This window comes from Equus caballus, chromosome 20 (assembly GCF_041296265.1).
Source record: "Equus caballus isolate H_3958 breed thoroughbred chromosome 20, TB-T2T, whole genome shotgun sequence".
Classification (NCBI taxonomy): Eukaryota; Metazoa; Chordata; class Mammalia; order Perissodactyla; family Equidae; genus Equus; species Equus caballus.
Genome location: NC_091703.1, coordinates 40,214,501 through 40,237,143, shown reverse-complemented (window position 1 = coordinate 40,237,143; position 22,643 = coordinate 40,214,501). Strand labels below are relative to the sequence as shown.

The window sequence follows — 22,643 nt, the reverse complement described above, 5'->3', positions numbered from 1 at the left end:
CAGAACTGCGGAAAAAATTCCCGAAGCTGCGGCGGGGGCTTGCAAGCGCCGAAGACCATATTGGGGGCGTCTGGCTTCCAGAGCCGCCCAGCCCCGCCCCCGTCGCGCTTTGGGGCTCCGGGGGAGCTCCCTGGCCTGCGGCGGCCTTCACAGGCCCCGAACCCGCGGCCCGAGCCGCCCGCGGCCGCTGAGCCCGGCCCGCGCCCCTGCGTTGGGCCAGACCCCAGGCCAGCCCAGGGGCCCCGCCGGCGCGCCCCACGCCTGCGCGCCCCACACCCGCGCACCCCCGCGCCGCGAGTGGTGCGGCCCGCCCCGCCCCCTGACGCCACGAGGGGCGGGGCACGCCGCCACGTGACGGGGAGTGACCTCGCCGTCCGGCGCCATGGGGGCTTTGGACCCGGAAGTGGCGCCCTGGGCTCGCGGCGGGGCCGCGGGGATGGCGGGAGCCGGAGCGGGAGCGGGGGCTCGCGGCGGAGCGGCGGCGGGGGTCGAGGCCCGGGCTCGCGATCCGCCGCCCGCGCACCGCGCACATCCGCGCCACCCGCGGCCTGCGGCGCAGCCCTCGGCCCGCAGGATGGACCCCGGGTCCGGGGGCCTGGGCTCCGGGGACAACGCCCCGACTACCGAGGCTCTTTTCGTGGCGCTGGGAGCGGGCGTGACGGCGCTTAGCCACCCGCTTCTCTACGTGAAGCTGCTCATCCAGGTGGGGGGCCAGGGGCGCCGGAGGGAGGTGGGGGTGATGTGAAGGTGACAGGCCGGGATCTGGAGGAGGATGGGGGCGGGGGAGCCGATGGCGACGAACTGGGGGAGAGTGGCAGGAACTGCAGGTTTGGTGGGCCGAAGGGGTGGGAGAGGAGGGAGAGGAGGGGTGGGTGAGGGGTTTGGGGGTGCAGTGGGGACGAGTTTTGGGGTACAGGAGTGAGAGCGAGGGAGTTGGATCGACAGATTTGGGAGAAGGTAGAAGGAACAAGGGATTTTGGGGGTGCAGGAGAGGGGCAATGGGATGGGGAGACAGGTTTGGGAGATGAAGGAATGGAGGCGATTAACTTGGAATAGGAGGGAAGGGTGAGGGAAGACGCAGCAGAATTGGAGGAGGGGTGAGAAGTTTTGGCGAGTGGGTGGGGAGGAGGTTTGGGGGCCAAGGCCAAGTATTTAGAAGATGAGGAGCACATATTTAGGGTAAAGGAGAGCAAACGCTCTGCATTTGATAGAGATGAATTTAAAGTGGTTTGGAGGGACAAAAGACTGCGGGTTAGGGCCAAAAACCTAGACGAGAAGAAAGGGCATCAGACTCCCAGGGAGGAGGGTGGAGGGCGGAGGGCATTGGATTGAATGATGACGGAATTTGGTGAGAAAAGGTGAGGGCAAAGGATTTAACAACGAAGAGCTGTCGGTTTACAGGAGATGGGGGCTCTGGATTTGATGGCGACGACGGATTTGGTGGGAGGAGGGGATATGGTGACGTGTTTGGGGGGAGGGAAACATCAGGCGACGCAATGGGGGAGGGGAGTGGTGGCGATTTGTCTTGAGAGGGGAGCGAGGAAGAGACTTTTAGGGGGAAAGGGATGACGCATTTGGAGGAAAAAATGGAAGTCATCGGGGTTGGGACGTGGGAATCGCAGTCCTTGTATCTGGGGGGATGGGCTGAAGGGGTATGGGAGTATTGAAATTGGGCAGAAGGACAGTTGGAACACAACTGGATAGGTAGGGGCTGCAGAAACTGCAACCCAGGCAGGAATGGCTCTGGGGTCAAGGGGTGCATATTTGGTGGCGGCCCCGCATTGCCTTAAAGACTAAGTGGGCTGCTTGAGAAAGGGAGAGATTGAGCTGAAAGGGGTGTGGGATGGAGGAAGAGCATCCGGCAAAATTAGGTGGGTGTGTGACTGAGCTGGGCACTGTTTAGATGGGGGTGGTTCAGACCTGGACTGATACCTGAAGATTTAGCCTAGAATTTTCCAGTTAAGAAGAGTGGGAGGTGGGGGGGTAGAAGTTGAGATGGAGACCCAACCAAGATTTGAGGTTTGATTGGAGTTGAGGGGAGTGGGTGTTTGTGTCTTTATAATTGTGCTGAGAGAGAGGTGGAGATACAGTGGGAATGAGAGGGACCTGAGTGGACACGATGGAAGTCTGGGATCTGAGGAATGGGGCGGATTTTTGGGTGTGACCAGGAAAATGACAAGGAATGAGGAGATTTCAGTCAGGGACATCAGGGTGCTTGACTAGAATCTAATTGTGACCGAGATTTGGAAATGGCTGCTGAGGGAACATCGAGACTGACTTTTGGTTGTGATTTGGGAGTGAGGGCTGCTTTACTTACAGGATTAGGATTGTATTTACAGCAATACAGGTGACAGGTTTGAGTGAGAAATTAGGGCTTTGGAACTCGTAGTACCAGACATGAGAAGTAAGGATACTGGAAGCTGAGTTTTTTAGCTGATGGAGTGAAACTGGGTGAGGGCTAGGACTTTAGGGTGGCCAATAAGAGTGGAGGATGCTGGAGTACAAGGAATAGGGGGCTTCCTGTGAAGGAAATGGAAAGTGGCTTCATCGTTTGCACCACAGTAGATTTGGTTTACAAGTTTGGGGAGAAAATTGAAATAAAGGTGACTTGGAAAGGGCATTGGGCCATGCGAAAGAATTGGGAATGAGGGAATCTAAAGGGTGAGAAGAACTGGATGGTGGGTGGGTAAGGCTGGGTAGGCCCAGTTGGGGTGACAGAGGTCGCCTATCCGATTTGAACCCAGCTGGCGCTGAGTGTAACATATTTGAGGGTGAAATCGTAGTGGGTATAGCTTGAGAATCAGAGTAACATTTTGCAAAAGGGCAGATCCCCGTTTGGGGGCGGGTGGCAGGATTGGGGGTTATCTAGATTAGGTGAATGAGAACACAGTGCCTCAGATCAGGGCCTGTGCTGTTAGGTTTCAGGAGCTGGAGATGTGAGGGTGCTGGACTGGCTCTGCCAGCTTTGGCTGTGGTTAGGACTGGGGTAGTAGATGTGGAGGTGAAATTAGGTGGGTATGACTTGGGAACAAGTAATGACAATTTGAGGGTGAGGGGACCAGGGATGAGACACGGCCGGTGTGCCTTTGATAACCAAGGTAGAAGTTAAGAAAATAGACTCGAATGATTTGGGAGCTGTGGAGATACTGGGTGAAGGGACACAGCAGATTTAATGGTGGAAATGGAATTGCTGGGACGCCCGAAGTGTTGTGACTTGACTGGTAAGACAGCAGAAGAGCAGTAGCTCAGACTTGGAGTTCGGGGTATAAAGGGTAAGAACAAAATCAAATCAAAACAAAGCTTAACTCCAGACCTTCGAGCTTTCAACCCAGAAGGGGAAACCTCTAGAACGGGAGGCTACCTGCTTGAGTCAACTGGTTCATCCCTTTCCTTCAACTCCCCTGGGCTAGAGTTGTTTTTCCAGAAGGTCCCCATCACGGAGGGGGTGTTTTAATTTACAGTCAGTAATCTGTCGTGTAGTTCAGAATCACATCCACAAGAGAAAACCTGAACTTTCAAAAACACTCGGGTGACTAGGCAAAGAAAGGAAATTGAGCCGGGAAAATGCTAGAAGCGTACGTTGTCCTGTTTTTAAGCTGAGCTTCCCAACCCTGCTGTTTCTCCTCCCTTCCACATCCAAGGGGAGCTGCCCTGGTTCGTGGGCTCGGCTGGCCTGCTTTGAGGGACACAGCTGGTGTCCTGGCCCCCTGCCAAAGAAGGGGCCTTCTCACACCCCACTTAGGTGCTGGTCTCCCAGACACCTTGCCTCCTGCCTGGCCACAGAGAGTCTGTCTCCTCGTTGATTGGCAGCATAGCCAATGGCATCACCCCTTGGGAGAGACCCCACCTCCATAGGAGTGGCCTGGTGCTTCACCCACCCGTGAGTTTAAGAGATACCTTAATTATAACCAGCATCTACACAGCGAGAATTATGATAGCCCTACAGAAATGGGGGTCATTCTGTCACAGGCATATGGGGGTGACGGGAATTAGAACACAGTTGAGGGATTGTTTGAGCAGCATCTGGGAGTCGAGGTCACAGTGTGCTCTGCTGGGGAGTGAGAGGGACAGATTTGTGGGCGTGTGCAGTGGGTGCAATAAGAAATTTGAGGGTGGGGTGAAGCTTGGAATGGGTTACTCGGAGCTGGGCTGTCTGAATTTGGGGCCCAAGGTTCGGGCTTGAACGTGTTTTGGTGTTGCTACATTTGGGATTGAGACTGGACTGAAGTTTTTGACCTGGAGATAGGCAACTGAGATTTATTCTGTGTTGAGTGTGGGGTTCGAAGCACATAAAAATGGGGGGTTCTGCATTGGAAATATCTGGAATTTGAAGGTAAGAATGTTGGGGGCCTGGGGTGACTTGGATTGTGGTAGCGGTGGTATCTGGAACTAGACAATTCTGTTCATGTACACGATGCTGATGGTTGTAGACACCAGTGAAATTTCTGGTATGTTTTGATGGGAAAACATCAACAGGAGCAGCATTAGAATTTGTGGGAGGAGAGTTGGTGGCCTGGGAAGGATGAGAAGCAGTGAGACTGAGTCAACAGTAGCATCTGACCTTCCTTTTGTATTTGTTGATTCTGAAGGTGGGTCATGAGCCGATGCCCCCCACCATTGGGACCAATGTGCTGGGGAGAAAGGTCCTCTATCTGCCGAGCTTCTTCACCTACGGTGAGTGTGCTTCCCAGACAGGAAAGCCCACACCGTCAAACGGGGAGCAGGCCCAGCTGGGCACCATGGTACCCAGAGTCAGAGCTGGCGTGGAGGAGGGGATCAGAGAGTGCGGCCAGAGGCAGCAGGGTGTCGGGGTGGGAGCAGGTAAACAATACAGCTTTGGTCCAGCTCCTCTGCCTGCAGCTGCCAGCTGTCAGCCTAGGCAGCAGGAGGGGCAGACAGGTGCCTGAGAGAGGGCAGTCCAGGACGCTGGTCCCTGTCATCCCTGCTGCCCCAGGTTGGGCCTGGAAGCAGGGGTGGGGGTGGTTTTCCTTTTGCCTTCTGAGCTGTCCTGCCCTGTTACCAGCTTTTCTCTTTCCTGCTACTCTGGCAGGAGGCCCGTTGGGATCTCTTGGGTTCTTTTCCTTCGTCCTCTTTCCCCTGCATTCCCCAGGCAGTGGTGCCTACTCACTCTGGCATCTCCATCCACTGGGTATAGACCAGTTCGCAGTGAGTTGAGGCCTCGCCTCCGATGTGCCCTGACCAGCTGCACGAGCTTGGGCAGGCTGCCGAACTGCTCTGGCCCCGCGCTCCTCGTCTGCAAAGCAGCATCAGCTTCTTGGTGCCCAGGCCCTTCACACAAACACCTCCTCCCCGCCCCAGCCGCTCCACCAAGAAGCCCGCCACAGTGGGGCTTGCCTGATGCCAGCGAAGCTCACCTGGCTGCCTCTGCTGCTCATCCCCTGGCCCACAGGTGCCAGCTGGTCAAGGCCATTTCAAGTCCACCATCACTGTCCTTCTCCCCAGGCCCCGCCCTCACCGGACTTCTTTAAATGTGCCCTCGCTTTCCAAGTTCACAGCCAGGCCTATCCTCTCATGCTTCCTCCACCTTTTCTCTTCTCACCTGTTTGGTCAGTTCAGAATGTCCTCTGAAAAACTTCCTTTCTACAAAGTAACTTGAGGCTTTGCCTCCTGTCGCCTTTTTTTCACTTCACACACTCTTGGCAGAATCTCACGTCAGGTTTCTCTTCCAATTTTGCCACCATGTTGTTGAGTACAGACGAGGGGCAGCCAGAACATGTCGTTTTCTTGGGAAATCTTTCTTCTTTGTTTTTATTTAAAAATTGTCAGTGTAGGGGAGAAGGAATCACAGAATGAGGAAGACACCCCCACCGTAGTACAGTGAAGCCAGTATACAGAGTTAGCGCAGGATTTGCGGGAAGCCGGCGTGGTGGGCTGCCGGCCCCTCCCTTGTGTTTGTCCATGGTTTCCCCTGCTCCAGCTGTGTGAGGGACTCGAGGTTAGAACCCAGCCCGTCTCTCTTCATGTCACACAGTCATTCCTGAAAGGACTCAGGGTAGAGAGGTCTTGACCCTCATCTTTGCCTCTTGCAAAGAGGAGCAGAGTTCTGAGGTGTGTTCCCCGACACCCCTGTTTATGTAAATGTTGTTTCAGCCCCAGTGTTGTAAGCAGATGCCCGTTGGGCATTTCCAGATGCTGTCCCTGCTCTCAAGTTGGGGAGGGGGCTCAGCTCAGCTGTCTGGCTGGCTGGGTGCTGTCTGGACAGCATCTACTCCCCATGTCCTGGTGAAAAGCTCCCCAGCTGTCCTGACAGTCTTTGGTGTAACGGAAAGAACTTTCTGGAGCATTTTCCAGGGACTGCAGAGAAACTGCAGCATGATGGAGCCCTTTGGGCCCACAAAGGCCTCTGAAGGCATTGCTGCACCTTTCTCTGCTCTCACTCGTTTGTAATTCTGCTCTGAGATGGCAAGAATAGGGGTCCTTTCTCTGTATTTACTGGTGGCAGATCGGCTAGAAAGAGGTTAAGTTTCTCCCTGGAGATCACGCTCCAGCTTTATCCTGCGGAGCCGCTCCCTGTTGCTGGCTGGAGCGCCCCTCCCCCAAAGCAAACCTTCCTTCTGCCTGTTCGCTCTGCTCTGTGAAGCAGGGCTCCTGGCCACATCGCCCAGCGTCCTCTCCCCTCCTGCTCCTCTCCTTCCAGCCCCACCCCCATCTCAGGAAGCCAAATATGCAGGTAACAGGTGCTCTTGGCTGTCAAAGCCTGTGCTGGCAGTGACGTTGAACTGCTGGGTCAGCAGACATGTTGCAGAGGAAGGAAGGAAGGCACATTTGCTGGTTCCTGCCACTGTGCGGTACTAGAGAGCTCAAGTCATGGGGCTGAAAAGGGGGCACATTGTCTGAGAGAATGTTCTGCTAGCTTCCAGGAATGCAAGTTTCTAAAAGTACATCACCTATTTGAACACAGTTTAAAAGGTGATAGTAAATAAAACAATAAAACATTATTAAGAAAGGTGTCCTCTTAGAGACCCTAATGCAAAACCACTGACTCACCCAGGCAGGGGCTGGCTCCCTGACTGCTGAAGTCTTTTCTATAGAATAGTTCATTGGCGCTTCTTTTTTAGTTACTTCTCCACTGACATTTCCCTCCCTGTGATTAATAAATGCCAGCAGGTGCCAGGTGGTGTTCTGGGCACAGCACAATAACAGGGTGGGGACAGCCCTCTCCCTGGCGTGCCCTGGGGACACCCTTGAGGCTCTCTTCTGGGAGCCCTTGCTTTTCCTTTTCTCCTCCCTTAGGTTACAAACTTTGTCATTGCTGTGGGCACTGTCTCTTGTTCCTTTTTTTCTTTTCCCTGAGAAAAACATTTTTTATAAGCAACACCGTTGGTTTCTGGGTTCCAGCACTTAAGTTAATGAGTTGGAAAACTATAGGTCAGTTTGCCAAGTAGATTTTTCAAAGCTAAAAAGAAAAAGGAAAAAAGAAGTGAACTTGTTTGTCAAAAATATGTTTTGAAGGTTTTACCAAAAAAACACAGGGGCTAGAGAAGACCTTTGGGCATGGGGTCCTGGGCAGATGCCCCTTTCTGTGACTAAAGTCAGCATGTACAGATCTTCTTCGACTTACACTGGGGTTACGTCAGGATAAACCCATCGTTAAGTTGAAAAAATGAGTCGAAAATGCAGCTAGCCAGCAAACATCATAGCTTAGCCTGGTCTGCATGAAACGTGCTTAGAACACTTACATTAGTGTGCGGTTGGGCAAAATCAACCAGCACAAAGCCTATTTTATAATAAAGTTTTACGTGTCTCATGTAATTTATTGAATACTGTGCTGAAAGTGAAAAAGAGAATGGTTGTCTGGGTCCAGAATGGTTGTGAGTATACCGATGGTTCACCGTGTGGCTGACAGGGCGTTGCGGCTTGCTGCCGCTGCCCAGCATCACAAGAGTATAGTGCTGCATGTTGCTAGCACGAAAAGATCAAAATTCGAAGTGCAGTTTCTACTGAATGCATATTGCTGTTGCATCATCATAAAGTCAAAATATTGTAAGTCGAACCATTGTAAATTGGGGATCATCTGTATTGAGGGACAGGGTGTGTCTGGTCTGGGTGTGAATGTGACCCAGGAGTGGGTGTGTCTGGACTGGGTGTGACGCTGCCGCCTCTGCTTTCTTATAGCAAAGTACATCGTGCAAGTGGATGGGAAGATAGGGCTGTTCCGAGGCCTGAGCCCCCGGCTGATGTCCAACGCCCTCTCCACTGTGACCCGGGGCAGCATGAAGAAGGTGAGCCTGGGGCGAAGCCAGGAGCGGTTGCCTCAGGTTCCCCCAAGCTCCCTGCTACCCCCAGAGGCTGCCGTGTGCCCTGGGCCTGCTTCTCTGTTCCCAGACTGGTCAGGGTTCCCCCCCAGCACCAAAGCTGGGCTCCAAAGCCTGATGGTCTAACACTGAGTCTCCTTAATGGGAGGGCTCCTGCCCCATAGTGCTCCTGCTTTCCCACAACTGTCACAACAGACGGGCTTTTTTCCCCCAAGCTCCAGCCCTGGGGGTTACCTGAGACGGGCCCAGCTAATGGACACTGCAGAGAAAATAGCAGGAGCTGGTTCCTGCCATCTCTGCCCTTGAGAGTTACATTTAAGAGACACAGCTGTAGGGGCTTTTGGCCCTCCTTTGTTTTTTGTATCTCAGGTTTTCCCTCCAGATGAGATCGAGCAGGTTTCCAACAAGGATGATATGAAGACGTCTCTGAAGAAAGTGGTGAAGGAGGTGGGTATCTGAAATCAGAGAAGGAGAGGCCCTCAGAGGGGACTCTGATCACTTCTCACCCTGGAGTTGGCCAGGTCATTGAGAGTCACAGAGCTGGGTCCTCGTGTGTGCGTGGATGGAGTGGGACATGGAAGGAGCCCCAGGGTGGACACTGCAGAGAATCCCAGAAAGCCTGTCAGCCGCTGTGGGGCATGGCCCTGGACCCAGCGGCACTCCTGGGTGGTGGGGATTGGGGGTGGGCGACAAGTGGTGCTGTCCGAGGTTGACTGACCCTACGTGGGGCTGCGGGATTCCCGTTTTTCCCCCATAAGAGCTCGTGGCTCCCCATGAGTGCCAGTTGCAGAGACAGACCGGACTGAGTCCCTGCCCTCTGCTCTCTTCCAGACCTCCTACGAGATGATGATGCAGTGCGTGTCCCGCATGCTGGCGCACCCCCTGCATGGTGAGCTGTCCCATTGGAGACTGTATCACTGCTGTGGGATGACCCCCCCGGACTGAAGATGGGGAGCCGTAGAATTACTGGGGAGTGAGGGTGGGTGGGGGTATTCCATTGGGACCCCAAAGAGGGGAGGTTGGCTGGGGTCCTGTGCACAGGGAGCTGGGCTCTTCCCAGGCAGAGGAAATGGGATGCCGTGGTCAGGGGGTACGACGGGGCTTCTCAGAGGCCCTCCTCCCCTCCTGCGCTCTTACACAGGCCATGTTGTGCAGTGGCCGCTCTACACCGGGCACTCCACGGCTGGGTTGACGTGGGCTTTGGCCCACCATGTCACTTGTGTGTGTTTTCTTTTTCCTCAGTCATCTCAATGCGCTGCATGGTCCAGTTTGTGGGACGGGAGGCCAAGTACAGGTGGGTAATTCTTGGGACTGGCAGGAGTGGCCATGTTACCATTCAGTGTCTGCCAGGACAGGCCAGGCCATGCTGGGTCAGTCGCTGCCCCTTCTCTGCCCCAGTTCTAATACGCTGGCCTTAGAGCAACGTGGTATTGGCTCTGTAGTCTGTGTCCAGGGGCATTTTTCTTTTCTCCGTCTCTTTTCTGGCGCTGCCCTGACGAGCTGTGCAGAGAGGGTGAGTGGGGTTGGAGTGACCTCGGATTAGGAGTTGTGGCACCAGAGCTGATTCCACCACCTAGAACTGACCTGGAGTTCCCTCCTGGAGCCCTAGGTTATGCTGTAATGATTTCTCCAGCCATCACAGAACCCAGCTTCTAGCTCATTTCATCCTCTGCTCAGAGGCTCTTTGCCCTGTGAGCTTGAGGCTTGTCCCCTCAGGTGTTTGCCAGATACTTCCCTGGCCTCTGCTGTGCCTGGCACTGAGCCGGCTGCTGTGGGGGCATGGGTGTGTTGACACAGCCCCTCCCCATGGCGGGTAGGCCCTTCCTGCCCCTCTGAGGCTCAGGGCAGCACAGGAGGCGGATCCTGGAGGCATGTGGCAGGAAGACATGCCTCAGTTACCCTTCTTCCCTTAAGATTCTCGTTTCCTGGGTTCAGATGTTTTCTGTAGCTGTCCTGTGGGACCACTGCCCCAGGAGGCTTTGCTCTCATGTGCCTCATTTGGGGTTCACTACTGGGAAATTGGTCCGTTCTCCCAGACTGAAATGTGGGGTGGTGGATGGGACAGGAGGGGATGGTCTGGTTCAGAGCCCCAGTGGGCCGGGCCACTGTTCTGAGAAGAAGGGTGGTGGAGCCTGGCAGGGCTGGGTTGCCCCAGGAATAGCGCTCGCCAGGACTTTGGCTCCCACTGTCTTTCTCCTCGGCTGGCCCCTGTCACCTCAGCTTTGCAGAGCCTCCATGCAGCACAGGCCACTTGGCGTTGCTAGCCACAGGTCTCAGAGATTGCTCTTGAGCTTGCCTCACTTTTCACACCAAGGACGCCACAGCCTGTCCTCTGGTCTCTGATGGGCTGCAGTGGCCAGGGCACAAGTCCCCAGCTCCCTGCTGGGGAGGGCCAGATGCCTTTTCCTAGGCTGTATCTGGGTGGGCTGGTCCAAGGGCCACTTGTTGCAGGGCCCTGTGTTTCTTCTCTGCTTCTGGGAAGGTGATTCTTTCCACTCGCCACCCCTCCTGCTCTTACTCTGTGGGGCACACAGGCTTCTCTGCCAGAAGGTGGTTCGGCTGGAGATAAGCACTCGGGCCAGGCAGGCAGAAGGGCCTGTCTCCTCTGTAGCAGCCCAGGCTGGAAGGTTCACTCCTGAATTCCAGGTCCATGGAAAACGGCAGTAGAGAACTGCTAGACTTCTGCCCCTGTGGGTTGTTGGATTTCCCCAGTCTCCATGGACTGTGTAAATGTTCCCTCACCCCCAAACTAGAGCTCTCGAATATTCCCCACTTGGGTTCTGGCTGGTAACGGAGGCTTCCCTCCCCACCCCAGCCAGGGCTGGATGGCTCTGAGCAGGGGTGGTGGGCTTTGCTCCGCACCAGGGGGTGGGCTCCTGGAAGGTGACTGAGTGACTCTGTATTCCTGTCTTACTTTCTTCACAGCGGCGTGCTGAGTTCCATTGGGAAGATTTTCAAAGAGGAGGGGCTGCTGGGATTCTTTGTGTACGTGAGTTTATACGCCCCATTCCTGGCCATGGGCATGGCTCTACTAACAGGCTCATTCTCAACCTCTCAGGCCGCAGCTGCTGGCCTCAGACTAACCACAGGGCTCTGCCCCAGCCCGAGTAGCTGCGCTCATCTCCTGAGAGCGCCATAGCACGTGCGAGCTACGGATCACCCGGACTGAAGCTGCCCAGCCCCTTGCAGATCACGGCTCACACAAAAAGGGTACTGTTCATCAAAAATGCAGGGGAGGTGGGCTGACTGGCCTCCCCAGGCCCGTCTGTTTGCCCTGGGCTGGGGGTGGGCATGGGGCTGGTCTTCACGAGCCGGGGCACTCCGTGGTTCACAGTTTCACTGCTGAAAAATGACTGGAAATCTGTGACTTGGATTGAGCGTTGAGCACTGGCAGCTCATGGGCTGACTGCAGCCAATGGACTCTTTGACAGAGCGTTTCTGACAAATTACATCTTCACATTTTACGTTTAGGATATTTCATACAATGATCAGTATTTCTGGCATCTCTTGAAAAGTCAGAAAACCTAGCCCTCCTGGTCGTGTGTTTCTGCAGAGCAGTGTCAGCAGGGCACATGGTCTCCGGGGGGCCACGGACCCTGCCCTCCTTGGTGTCTCACACCCACCTTCCTTCACCTTTGAGGAAAGCTCATGCCGAGAAAACTAACCCACAAATGGAACCCAAGAGCTGGGCCTGACAAGTGTGTCCTTTGTTTTGCCTTTTTAAGGTCTGTGCAGTGACATACATGCCGGTATGTACACAGTATACCAGATCTGGGGCCGTTTATTAACTCACATTGTGATTTTATAGTTGGCCAGGTGTTTTTGTTTATGATCTCTCATTTAGCCAAAAAACAACTATGTATAGGGGTGTGTGTGTGTATGGTTCTCATCAGGAGGTGATTTTGCCCCCAGGGGACACTGGCAATGTCTGGAGACATGTTTTGGTTGTCACAACTGGCATCTAGTGGGTAGAGGCCAGGGGTGCTGCTAAACACCTTGCAATGCAGAGGACAGCTTCCACAGCAAGGAATTATTCATCCCTAAGTGTCGACAGTGCCAATATTGACAATCTTGGTTTATACAGACACACATATTCTCATATGTCTATATGTATAAAAATACATGTGAATACCCCTGGCCAAGTGGTTAAGTTCACGCGCTGTGCTTTGGGGGCTCAGGATTTCGCTGGTTCGGATCCTGGGCACCGACATGGCACCGCTCGTCAGCCCACGCTGAGGCGGCGTCCCGCATGCCTCACCTAGGACTCACAACTGAAATATACAACTATGAACTGGGGGTATTTGGGGAGAAAAAGCAGGAAAAAAAAAAAGATTGGCAACAGTTGTTATCTCAGGTGCCAATCTTTAAAAAAATATATATATATATACACATATATATGTGTGAATAAACACTTCCTCATGTGACTGTGGCATCAGACCTTAAAACACTACACGTCACCACCCCGGGCATATTTCACATGCCTTATATAGTTCTGTTCTGGGGTGTGATTAGGATTCCCACATGGTAGACGCTTACCCATTGGGTTCTTTTTTCCCTCACATGATTTTGGAACAGGTGATACATGTTATGGTACTCGGAAAGCACCCAAGGGTGTACATGGAAAGTCAGTCTGCGCACAGGCAGAGGCAACGGGATTGGAAGTTGCACTCACGAAGGTTCATTTTATTAATATGCCTCATAACATAGGCATATTAATAAAATTGCATATATTCTTTTGAACTTTTCAAATATTTTGCAGTAAGATTTTTTAAAATTCAGAAGTCATAATTCTGCTTCCTCTCTCAAGACATAGTCATTTTTCCCTTGGAGATCTTCCCAAGTCATTCCTTATCTAAATAGGCATATAAACACATTTAAAAAAAGTACTAGTAGCACGTAGGACCCACTGATCTCAGTCTGGCTTTTTGCCCTCAGCACTGTGTCTTGGGGAACCTTCATGTCAGCTTGTAGAGCTGTTGATCCTAAAGGCTGTCACTTTAATAAAAGCCCTCTTTGCGAAAGCTTGCATGGAATGTCTTCAGGGGAACATTCCAGGGGTGAAGACGACAGATGCATTGAGCAAAGTGTTTTGTGAGAGTTGAGTAGGTAAAGAGACCAGGAGAAATCTACCAACATGTAGGCACTCTTTCATAATCTGCATTTGAAAAATCCAGATTTAGCAACATTTACATCTTGAGGCCCAGCTTCTGTGGTTGGAGAACCACTTGTGAGACCATCAACTAGTTTGTGGCATCAGATGTGGCATATCACACCCTCCGTGGAGAAAGGAACACCAGCTTCCTGGTGTGGATGGCTGCTGGCCCACGCCGCCCCTGCAGACCTCCTTCCTGAGGTGGTGCCGTTGGATATGCTGAAGTTTTGAGCATCCTGCCTGCTTCCTGGGTGTGGAGCCCCAGGAAATGTTCCCCTCCCTCCCCTGCTCATCTTTGCTCACCTTGTCTTTTAGTGGCTTAATTCCTCACCTCCTGGGAGATGTGGTTTTCTTGTGGGGCTGTAACCTGCTGGCCCACTTCATCAATGCCTACCTGGTGGATGACAGCGTGAGTGACACCCCAGGGGGGCTGGGAAACGACCAGAATCCAGGTTCCCAGGTTGGTTGGAACAAGGACTTGTCCATCTTTCCATGTACTGCTGATGCCCAGGGTCTGGGGCAGACTCGAGGACTCTGGGATTCTGAGTACCAGGCCCTGAGGACTAGAGAGGACCTCTCGGGAGTGGTCTGAGCAGAGGCCCTCTGGTTGTCCGTGGGTCATCTTTGACTCCAGGCAGAATGGCCTCGAGAGATGAGATTGGAGATCAGTAACCAGACTTGGAGGAGTTCATGGAATGCCCATCTCTGGGCAGCTTTAGGAATAAAACAGACCCCAGCTTCTCTAAGGCTGGTTTGAGTCAGTGACCCAAGGAGGACTCAGGAAATCAGGAGATAGACCAGCTAATAATAACCCTTTAATTTTTGCTTAATGTTTTATGCTTTCAAAAACCCTTTTGTGAACATTATAACATTTCATTCTGACAGCACCCCAGTTGTTAAGGGAACAGGGTGCATATAATGTCCCCTTTTACGGATAGAGAAACTGAGACCCAGAGGTTGAAGGGCTCTCCAGAGGCATTCAGCTGGGCACTGACGGGGCTGGGCCTGGGCCTTCCCTGTGCCGGGCTGAGGGTGCCTGCCGCCTTGAAGTTTTTCACATCAGCTAGGAAGTGTGCGGTGCAGGCGCAGCCCAGTGTTTGGTTAGCAGTGGTCTACACAGCCTGCTGTGCACAGACCTCTCAGCTGGTTGGCTCAGGTGTGGGAGGGCCTTGGTCCTTTGAAAAGGCGCTTGTTGAAGAAAAGTGTCCAGGGACCTGATGACTGACTGGTTCTGCCTGAACCCAGAAAGAGTTGGGGAACAGTGACGGGTGGGAGATTCCTGGCAGCCAGACATTCTGCCAGCGGGGATTGCCAACCCCAGGAGGATAGGCAGGGGACATGTCTGCCAGAACCACTTGGGGGGAGTTTGGGTTCGGGTTCTGTGTCTGTGTCTGTGTCTGGGCCCCAGAATGGCGTTGGCGGGGGGTGGGGGGGGACAGGGCGGCGAGGTGTGGGCATGGTCTGTGCGGCCTGGAGTGCCCGCCCCAGCTGAGCCTCTGCCCGAGGTGGGTTGCGTCTGCCGTGTGGCTTGGCTGGGTGAGTCTCATGGGCCTTTCAGTGTAAGCACATTCAAGTGCTCCATAGAGACCAGCGCCCACCTACAGTGACAGGAGCACGTGCTGTGGCCCTGCCCTTTCTCAGGGGCCTTATGGGTGGGTGAGCTGCTGCTGTCACATACAGAGCAAGGCCGGGACAGCTGGGGCATCCGGGCAGGGGGAGGGGTGTCCCACAGCTGCCTGGCTTCCTCCAGTCTAGGTGGGCAGGTGTTCGACCAGGGGCTGCTGCCTCAGGTCACCACAACGCAGTCAGCAGCTTCAGGAAAAGGATTGTTCAAGTGCTTTTCTGATGTGGTGTAACCGCTAACATGAGGCTGCAGCTCAGGCACAGGGCTGAGCAACACCCCCCACCACACCCCCAGGTTGCAGGCATCCATCTGGTGGGATGGCCACACCACAGGAAGCTGAAGGGTAGGTAGTCACCCTTCCTTGTTAGGAGCTGCTTCCTGGGCAAAGCAGAATTCAGAAGTTGGGCGCCTGAAGGTGAGAGCTTGGTGAGGTGGGGGGGGTGGCTGTAAGCCCAGAGTTTCCCCTCGCCTTCTGCTGCAGGTCCAGGATTGTGTGGGTAGTTTGGGTGGGTAGCTGTCTTTTCATTCAGTAAGCACTTACTGAGCACCGACTGTCGGCAAAGCCCTGGACATTGATCAAGGCAGACACAGGCCGAGCCCTTGAAGCTCGCAGCTCGGGGTTATGCAGGCCAGCAGCCAGTAATCCCAGTTATCTGGCCTTCACTTCTCCTCACCGTCCCCAGCTGGGTCACAGAAGTCCCTTCAGTCTGGTTATCCCACTTCTGCCTCCCAGATCTTCTCTTGGCTCTGACCACAAGGCCACGGAAGCCGCTGGCAGGCCCTGCAAGGGATGCAGTGTGTGCAGCGGGTGTGTGAGGCCAGTGTGGAGGGCAGGGCAAAGGGGGCCCAGATGAAGCAGCATGGGACGAGGGCCCACGTATCTGAAGCCTGCGTCCTGAGGTGCCTGTGGCAAACCTGTCTTCCTTTCTGTCTCTTCAGTTCAGCCAGGCCCTGGCCATCCGGAGCTACACCAAGTTTGTGATGGGGGTAAGTTGAGTCAGCTGCCCTTCCCACTGCCCTCTGGGCCTGGGTGGGGCTTAGGAGGCCAGCACTGGAGGGCTGGCAGCATCCTCAGTTTCAGGGGTTGGCACAGTGTGGCCCTGCTCCCTGAGCCTGGGCGGCACTGGTGGAGGGTGGGTCACGGACACTCTGCTCTCTCGGGTTTCAGATCGCAGTGAGCATGCTGACCTACCCCTTCCTGCTGGTCGGTGATCTCATGGCTGTGAACAACTGTGGGTAGGTGTGGGCCCCTCCACCTGGCACTCGGCCCCCTCCTTCCTGGTCTGTGTAGGGGCTCAGCCCACCAGGCATCCTGGCTTCCTCTAGGATTCACCATGCCCCTTTGGGCTGAATCTCTGGTTCCGGATGTGGGTGGTGGCAGCTCCAAGCCATTCCTTCTGGAAGTTTCCTTTTTCTTGGCTGATCCATCTCCCACTGTTCTCTGTCTAACATGCTCTCCTTCCTGGGCAGGCTGCAGGCCGGGCTCCCCCCTTACTCCCCAGTGTTCAAATCCTGGATCCACTGCTGGAAGTACCTGAGTGTGCAGGTAAGCAGGCTCCCAAGGGAGATTTTTCCCATGCTTCTGCCCCGTGATCAGATGAAATGGTTTTGTGGCCTCTTCATTGCATGGAAAGGTAAGGTTGTCATGGAATCCAGTCTTGTGAGTAGGGAGGATAAAACAAATGTAGATTCTTGGTTTAAGGCATTTAAATTAAATTTTCACTTTATTTTAGAAAGGATTTGAAGTAGTTAGATCTGAATTTACAAACAAAGTATACATCAGACGAGGTCTCCTTTTCTTCTTCGCCTCTTAAAGACTCTTAAAATGAGTAGAAGGAGCCCACGGGGTGGGTGGTGAAGCTGGAGAGCTCCTTATCCCTGGAGCAGCCCGGGCTGCAAACACAAGGACTAAGAGCGGTTCCTGACACGCAGCTGGCGAGTGGAGACCGCCGGCTCCCTCGTGCAGGATGTCCCCGGGGCTCAGGCCAGCCTGAGGGTTGAGCTGGGCCATGTGGTGAGCCTGGCGAAGGGGCCACTTGGGGGTTTTGTGTCTGTGCCCAAGCACCCTCCCACTGGCTGGAGCTCTTGGGCCCAGAGGTCAAGGATCCAAGTTTCTGGCCCAGGGCACATCCTCGCCTTTTCCTGGCCTTGGTTTGCCTCAAAGTAAAATGGTGCAGTGGCTTGGGGAGGAGCGAGCGCACAGACTAGCCTCAAGGTTGAGAAGAGGACAGATGAGAGGGAAGCAGGGAAGCCAGAGATGGACACAGTTCTTGCCAGCGACTCTGGTCAGTTCTGCGTGTGTCACATGCCCTGGGCATTGGAGGAGTCCCGACCACTTGGGCTCTGAAGCGAGAATGGCACCGAGTCTCGTCTTGGGGCATCTCCCTCTGAGTAGCCCCATCGACACCAAACACCCTGTAGCCTGAAGTGAACCGCTCCCTTGCGCTTCAGCACAAGGCACCTTCTGACCTTGGCCTCCGGGAAAGCAGGCCTAGCCCTCCACCCCCACCCCGGGGGTCTCAGAGCTGCTGGACCCATCTTTGCCTACGCTGGCTTTGCTCTGGGGCAGGGTGAGAAGCATGCCCTCCCCTTTCATTGACCTGTCTGTTCTTCCAATCCAGGGCCAGCTCTTCCGCGGCTCCAGCCTGCTTTTCCGCCGGGTGTCATCAGGATCATGCTTTGCCCTGGAGTAACATGAATCACCTAAAACCCCGCTGTCTCGGCCTGGGCGCTGTGGAGGAGGCCTGAGCATCTTGAGGCACCTGTTACGACTCCAACCCAGCAACACCTAGATGTGCTCCAGCCCAGCTGGGCTTTGGTTTCCATATTTGCCATGTGTCTGTCCGGAAGTGGGGGTTAGGTGGGGGTGAGGCTGCGCCCAGTGGATTGGTCACCTGCTAGACCTGCGGGAGGTGGGCAGGGCTATGGAATTGGGGCAGAATCCCCTTACTAAGCAGATTTGCTGAATCCGCTTTGTATCAGGGGCCAGAGAATGACTTGTGGAGGCCTAGGTTGGATGGGAAAGGCTCGCGGGGTCAGGTCCCACCCCCTGCTCACACCCAAGTGGGCCCAGCTCTCCTGCAGCTCAGCTGGGAGCACTGCCCTCCTGCTTTGTACATAGGGCGTGATCCCCTTTCACCAGGCCACCACCATGTCCAGGCCTGTGCCAGGAAGCCATTGCTCAGTTCTACCTTTGTTTTTCTCAACACTACCTTTCTGATACGAAGGCAGCACCTTCGGAATGTGAAATCATGTACTGCTCAGAATGTGTCCCTCTCATCAAGTGCTCATTGGTTTAATGGTGACGCCTCCTGTGCAGGATCTGGTCACCTGTGCATTTGTGAACACCCAGGAATTAGGCAGATCACCGTCTCTTGTCTACCCAGTTTAACAATTTGTGATAAGATTTGACCGTTTCTCCCTCAAATAAATGTATTGGTGGTGATTTGGAGTTTTGTGGGGAGTCTCTCATTTTTATGAGCTTAAAAACCATGTGCAAAGTCTTTCTCAGTCCTTTGTGTTTGTGGGAAGGAGCTGTAAAGCGACAGGGCTGGGGCAGCCTGGCCTGGAGATGAGCAGTGCCGGGCTTGCTGCAGGTCAGCCTCGGGGAGACGCTGGACAATTTTCTGAATTAGACAAGGCCCAGACGCCTGTTCACAGAGCACCCGCTCATGCACAGGCCTCAGGCCTGTTACCAGGGAGACGTCCCTTGAAGGGCCCTCCCAGCTTCAGAAAATGTTCCACCCAAACCCCTAACTGTCATCTCAGCACTGTTTGTGGATGACATTCTCAGGTTTTACTGAGAGTCGGTGTAGAGGTCACATGGTTACAGCAGAAGGGGGAGACATGGGCCCAGCTGAAGCACCAAGGCCCCCTGCCTTCTCTGGAAAAGGCGGACCTCCCTTCCATGCGTTTCTGCCCAACCCCAGGGTCTGTAAACAGACAAAACTTAACAAATGGACCATGCTGGCCCTTGGAGACTGGGCTTGTATCTGGTAGGGTTTGGACACCAGTTGAGGTCCAGCTGAGCTCTTGAGTGTTTCTCTGCCCTTGCTTTAGGGGAGCTGGCTTCTGAGAGTTGGGGTCTGGTAACTTTGGTCATCCTCACAGGTCTGGGCCAGGTCTCCCAGGGAAGGCCCCTGCGGTGCTTTTGCAGAACTGGTTTTCCCCAGTGGCCTAGTAACAGTTGACTCAGGGGCAGTTTACATTATGGATCCTTGTTCCCCAAGAACGCAGAATGTGTGAGTGGGTGTCCTGTAAACGTACGCTGGTTGAAGCTGCTAAGGTCTCGTTCTCACTGCAGACAGCTCAAGTGGCAGGGAAGGCGAGCAGGTGGCAAGGTGAGCGGGCCAGGCCTTGCGGCACCATTTCTTCAGAGAAGGAAGGCCCTTGGGCGGCGTGCCTGCCTCATGGCACATTTCCTTTCTCCAGCCCTGCATTGTTCCCACCGTGCTGCCCACTGTCCTGGGGTAACTTTTCTTCCCATTGCTCCACGCTCAGATCCTTTTTGCACTGATTACTTCCTGTGGTCCCCCAAAGTTGGGGGCACTTGCATCTCAGGAGCCTGAGCTGACCTGGCCACGAGGAGCCCTTTCGTCTGACCCACCTCCTCCCACAGGTTTGGAGAGGCTGCCTGGGGGTAAAGAGCGGGCCATGGGGGGCTTGGCGAGTCACCTCGAGGAGAGCCAGTGCTGCTCCCAAGTAATACCTTGGGATTTCTGAATTGGGGTCTTGACTACGTTTCCCAGGCTATCTTCCACACCCAGAAACGGCGAGAAAACCCCTTTGATACTTTCAGTTCTTAGTTGAGCGAACTACAGGTTTTACTCCTAACAGTTTTCAGGTCAGTATTCAGATGCATGTATTGTGTATGTTCAATGCTCCCATTGTTTCCCAGACCCTTCAGTCTTTGAGGGCTGAGGCCTCACTGCCCCCGAGCACCTGGCATGTTCCCCATCAGTCCTGGAAACTGGAATGTTGAGGTCCTTATGTGAGAAAGAAGAGGGCGGGGTTGGGGCAGGAGGGGAGCTGAGCTGCCAGCAGAAGGAGGGGTGACGAGAGTGGGAATGTCCTTTTGGGGACCAATCATCTTCCTCCCCTCCTGGAAAGCCATTGTGATGGACAAAGCTGGAATGTCCCCAGGCAGGCCTTTTGAGAGTCCCTGTGATGAAGCCTGAGGTGGCAGTGGTGGCCTGTGCTGGCCCCTACAGTAGTCCTTGTTCCGGTGCCAGTCTCCATATGCCTGGGAGCCATGCAGCATAATGCTGGAGCACTCCTCTCCCAACTCAGGTCCTCAAGGCCTCAGAGTGCCAGCCCCCCTGCCCTGTTTGAACATGCCCTCCCATCCTCGTGGGCTCGTGCTGACACATCCCCTCCCTGCCCATTTGTCACAGCCCTGCCTGACTAGTTTGGGACATCATGTCTTGCCTTCTGTTGTTTCCACCAAAATAAACTTCCAAAGAGATCTCTGCTCCTCGTCTTGGGTAAGTTCTCTCATGTGACAGTGTTCCTGAGGGCTGGCGACAGGTGCTCTTGCTTTGCAGGAGGCAGGCGGAGCCCACCCAAAACTAGGAAAAATGGGTTTGGACCTCCATGGTCCTGCTCTGCCCGGAGGCTACCTCACCTGACCCTCATAGGACCTGGGGCTAACCTGAGAAAACAGGCCCAAGAAGGAGGGGACCCCCCCCCCGCCCCCACGCAGAAACACAAGTTAGATGAGCATCTGAAAATCAATGTAATACACTCTATCCCCAGAATAAGGAACAAAACCATATGATTATCTCAATAGACTTGGAAAAGTTATTTGACAAAATTCAATATCCCTTCATGAAAAAACATCAAAAGCCTAAGAATAGAAGAGAACTTCCTTAACCTGATAAATGGCATCTGTGAAAAATCCATAATTAACATTATACTGAATGGTGAAAAACTACTACCGTTTTCCCTCTAAGATCAGGAAGAAGATAAGGAGTTCTGCTCTTGCCACTACTCAACATTGTACTGGAGGGTCTAGCCAGGGCAATTAGGCAAGAAAATGAAATAAAAGTTATGTGTTGGAAAGGAAGAAGTAAAATTGTCTGTGCAGATGACATGATCTTGTAAAGAGAAAATCCTAAGGAATCCACTAAAAATACTGTTATAACTAATAAATGAATTCAGTAAGGTTGCATGATAAAAAAATTGATATATAAAAATTGTATTTCTATACATTTGCAGTGGAACAAGGTAAAATGAAATTAATGAAACAATTTCATTTACAGTAGCATCAAAAATAATAAAATACTTATGAACTTAACAAAAGAATTGCAAAACTTATACTTTGAAAATCATAAAATGTTGTTGAAAGAAGGCAAAGAAGACCTAAATAAATAGAAAGACATCCCATGTTCATGGATTGGAAGACTTAACATTGTTAGGATGGCAGATTACATAATCCCTGTCAAAAATCTCAGGGGACTTCTTTGCAGAAATTTGGCAAGCTGATCCTAAAATTCATATGGAAATTCAAGGGATCCAGAATAGCCTAAACAATCCTGAAAAAGAAGAGCACCGTTGGAGGACTCATGCTTCCCAATTCCAAAACTTACTGCAAAGCTACAGTAATCAAGACAGTGTGGTACTGGCATAAAGATAAACACATAGATCAATAGAATAGGATTGAGAGTCCAGAAACAGTCACATTTATGGTCAACTGATTTTCAACAAGGGTAATGACAACTAAATGGAGGAAGAATCATCTTCAACAGAAGGTGCTGGGGCAATTGGATATTCACGTGTTTAGGACGAAGTTGGACTCCCACCTCACATCACATACAAAAATTAAAAATGGATCAAAGACTTACAAGAATTAAAACTAGAAAACTCTTAGAAGAAAACATAACCATAAATTTTTATGACCTTGGATTAAGCAATGGTTTCTTGGATATAACACCGAAAGCATAAGCAACAACAACAAAAAAGATAAATTGGATGTCATCAGAATTAAAAACTGTTGTGTTCAAAGGATATCATCAAGAAAAATTGAAAACGCAATCCACAGAATGAGAGAAAATGTTTGCAAATCACATATCTGATAAGGGACTTGTAGCTAGAATATATAAAGAATTCCTACAACTCCATAATAAAAAGACGAATGCCCCAATAGGAAAATGGGCAAATGACTTGAAGCGATGTTTGTCCAAAAAAGACATACAAGTGGCCAATAAGCACATGGAACGATGCTTGACATCATTAGTCATCAAGCAAATGAAAATCCAAACCCCAATGAGATACTATTTCACACTCACTAGGACAGCTATAATAAAAAAGACAGATCATAACAATGTTGGTGAGGATGTGGAGAAACTGAAACCCTTGTATGTTGCTGATGCAAATGTAAAATGGTGCAGCCACTTTGGAAAGTAGTGTGGCAGTTCCTAAAAAAAGTTAAACGTAGAGTTACACATGATCCAGAGTTACCATACAATGCCACTCCTAGGGATACACCCAAGAGAAATGAAAACATATGTCCACACAAAAACTTACATGAATGTGTATAGCAGCATTATTCATAATAGCCAGTAAGTGGAAACAACCCAAAAGTCCAGCAGTT

General features: G+C 52.7%; 1 protein-coding gene across 2 annotated transcripts; it reads left to right on the top strand.

Moving 5' to 3' along the window:
- The first annotated feature begins 351 nt into the window (after positions 1 to 351).
- MTCH1 (mitochondrial carrier 1) lies at positions 352 to 18,503 on the top strand. 2 transcript variants are annotated; one of them, XM_023624859.2, is made up of 12 exons: positions 352 to 703; positions 4,590 to 4,674; positions 8,137 to 8,243; positions 8,646 to 8,723; positions 9,108 to 9,165; positions 9,519 to 9,570; positions 11,202 to 11,261; positions 13,744 to 13,888; positions 15,992 to 16,039; positions 16,221 to 16,288; positions 16,523 to 16,598; positions 17,674 to 18,503. In XM_023624859.2, the coding sequence occupies exons 1-12, from the start codon at positions 383 to 385 to the stop codon at positions 17,743 to 17,745; spliced, it is 1,170 nt and encodes a 389-aa protein (XP_023480627.1). In that variant the 5' UTR covers positions 352 to 382; the 3' UTR covers positions 17,746 to 18,503. The 2 variants fall into 2 exon arrangements, with proteins under 2 accessions (XP_023480627.1, XP_023480628.1); XM_023624860.2 differs by having other exon boundaries at positions 368 to 703; positions 13,744 to 13,837.
- The last annotated feature ends 4,140 nt before the right edge of the window (positions 18,504 to 22,643 follow it).

Excerpts from the sequence above, each read along its gene's own strand:
- MTCH1 (XM_023624859.2), top strand. The coding sequence starts at position 383 with ATGGGGGCTTTGGACCCGGAAGTGGCGCCCTGGGCTCGCGGCGGGGCC. Across the intron at positions 9,571-11,201 it reads GGACGGGAGGCCAAGTACAG|CGGCGTGCTGAGTTCCATTG; the intron begins GTGGGTAATTCT and ends CTTTCTTCACAG. Across the intron at positions 13,889-15,991 it reads ACCAGAATCCAGGTTCCCAG|TTCAGCCAGGCCCTGGCCAT; the intron begins GTTGGTTGGAAC and ends CTGTCTCTTCAG.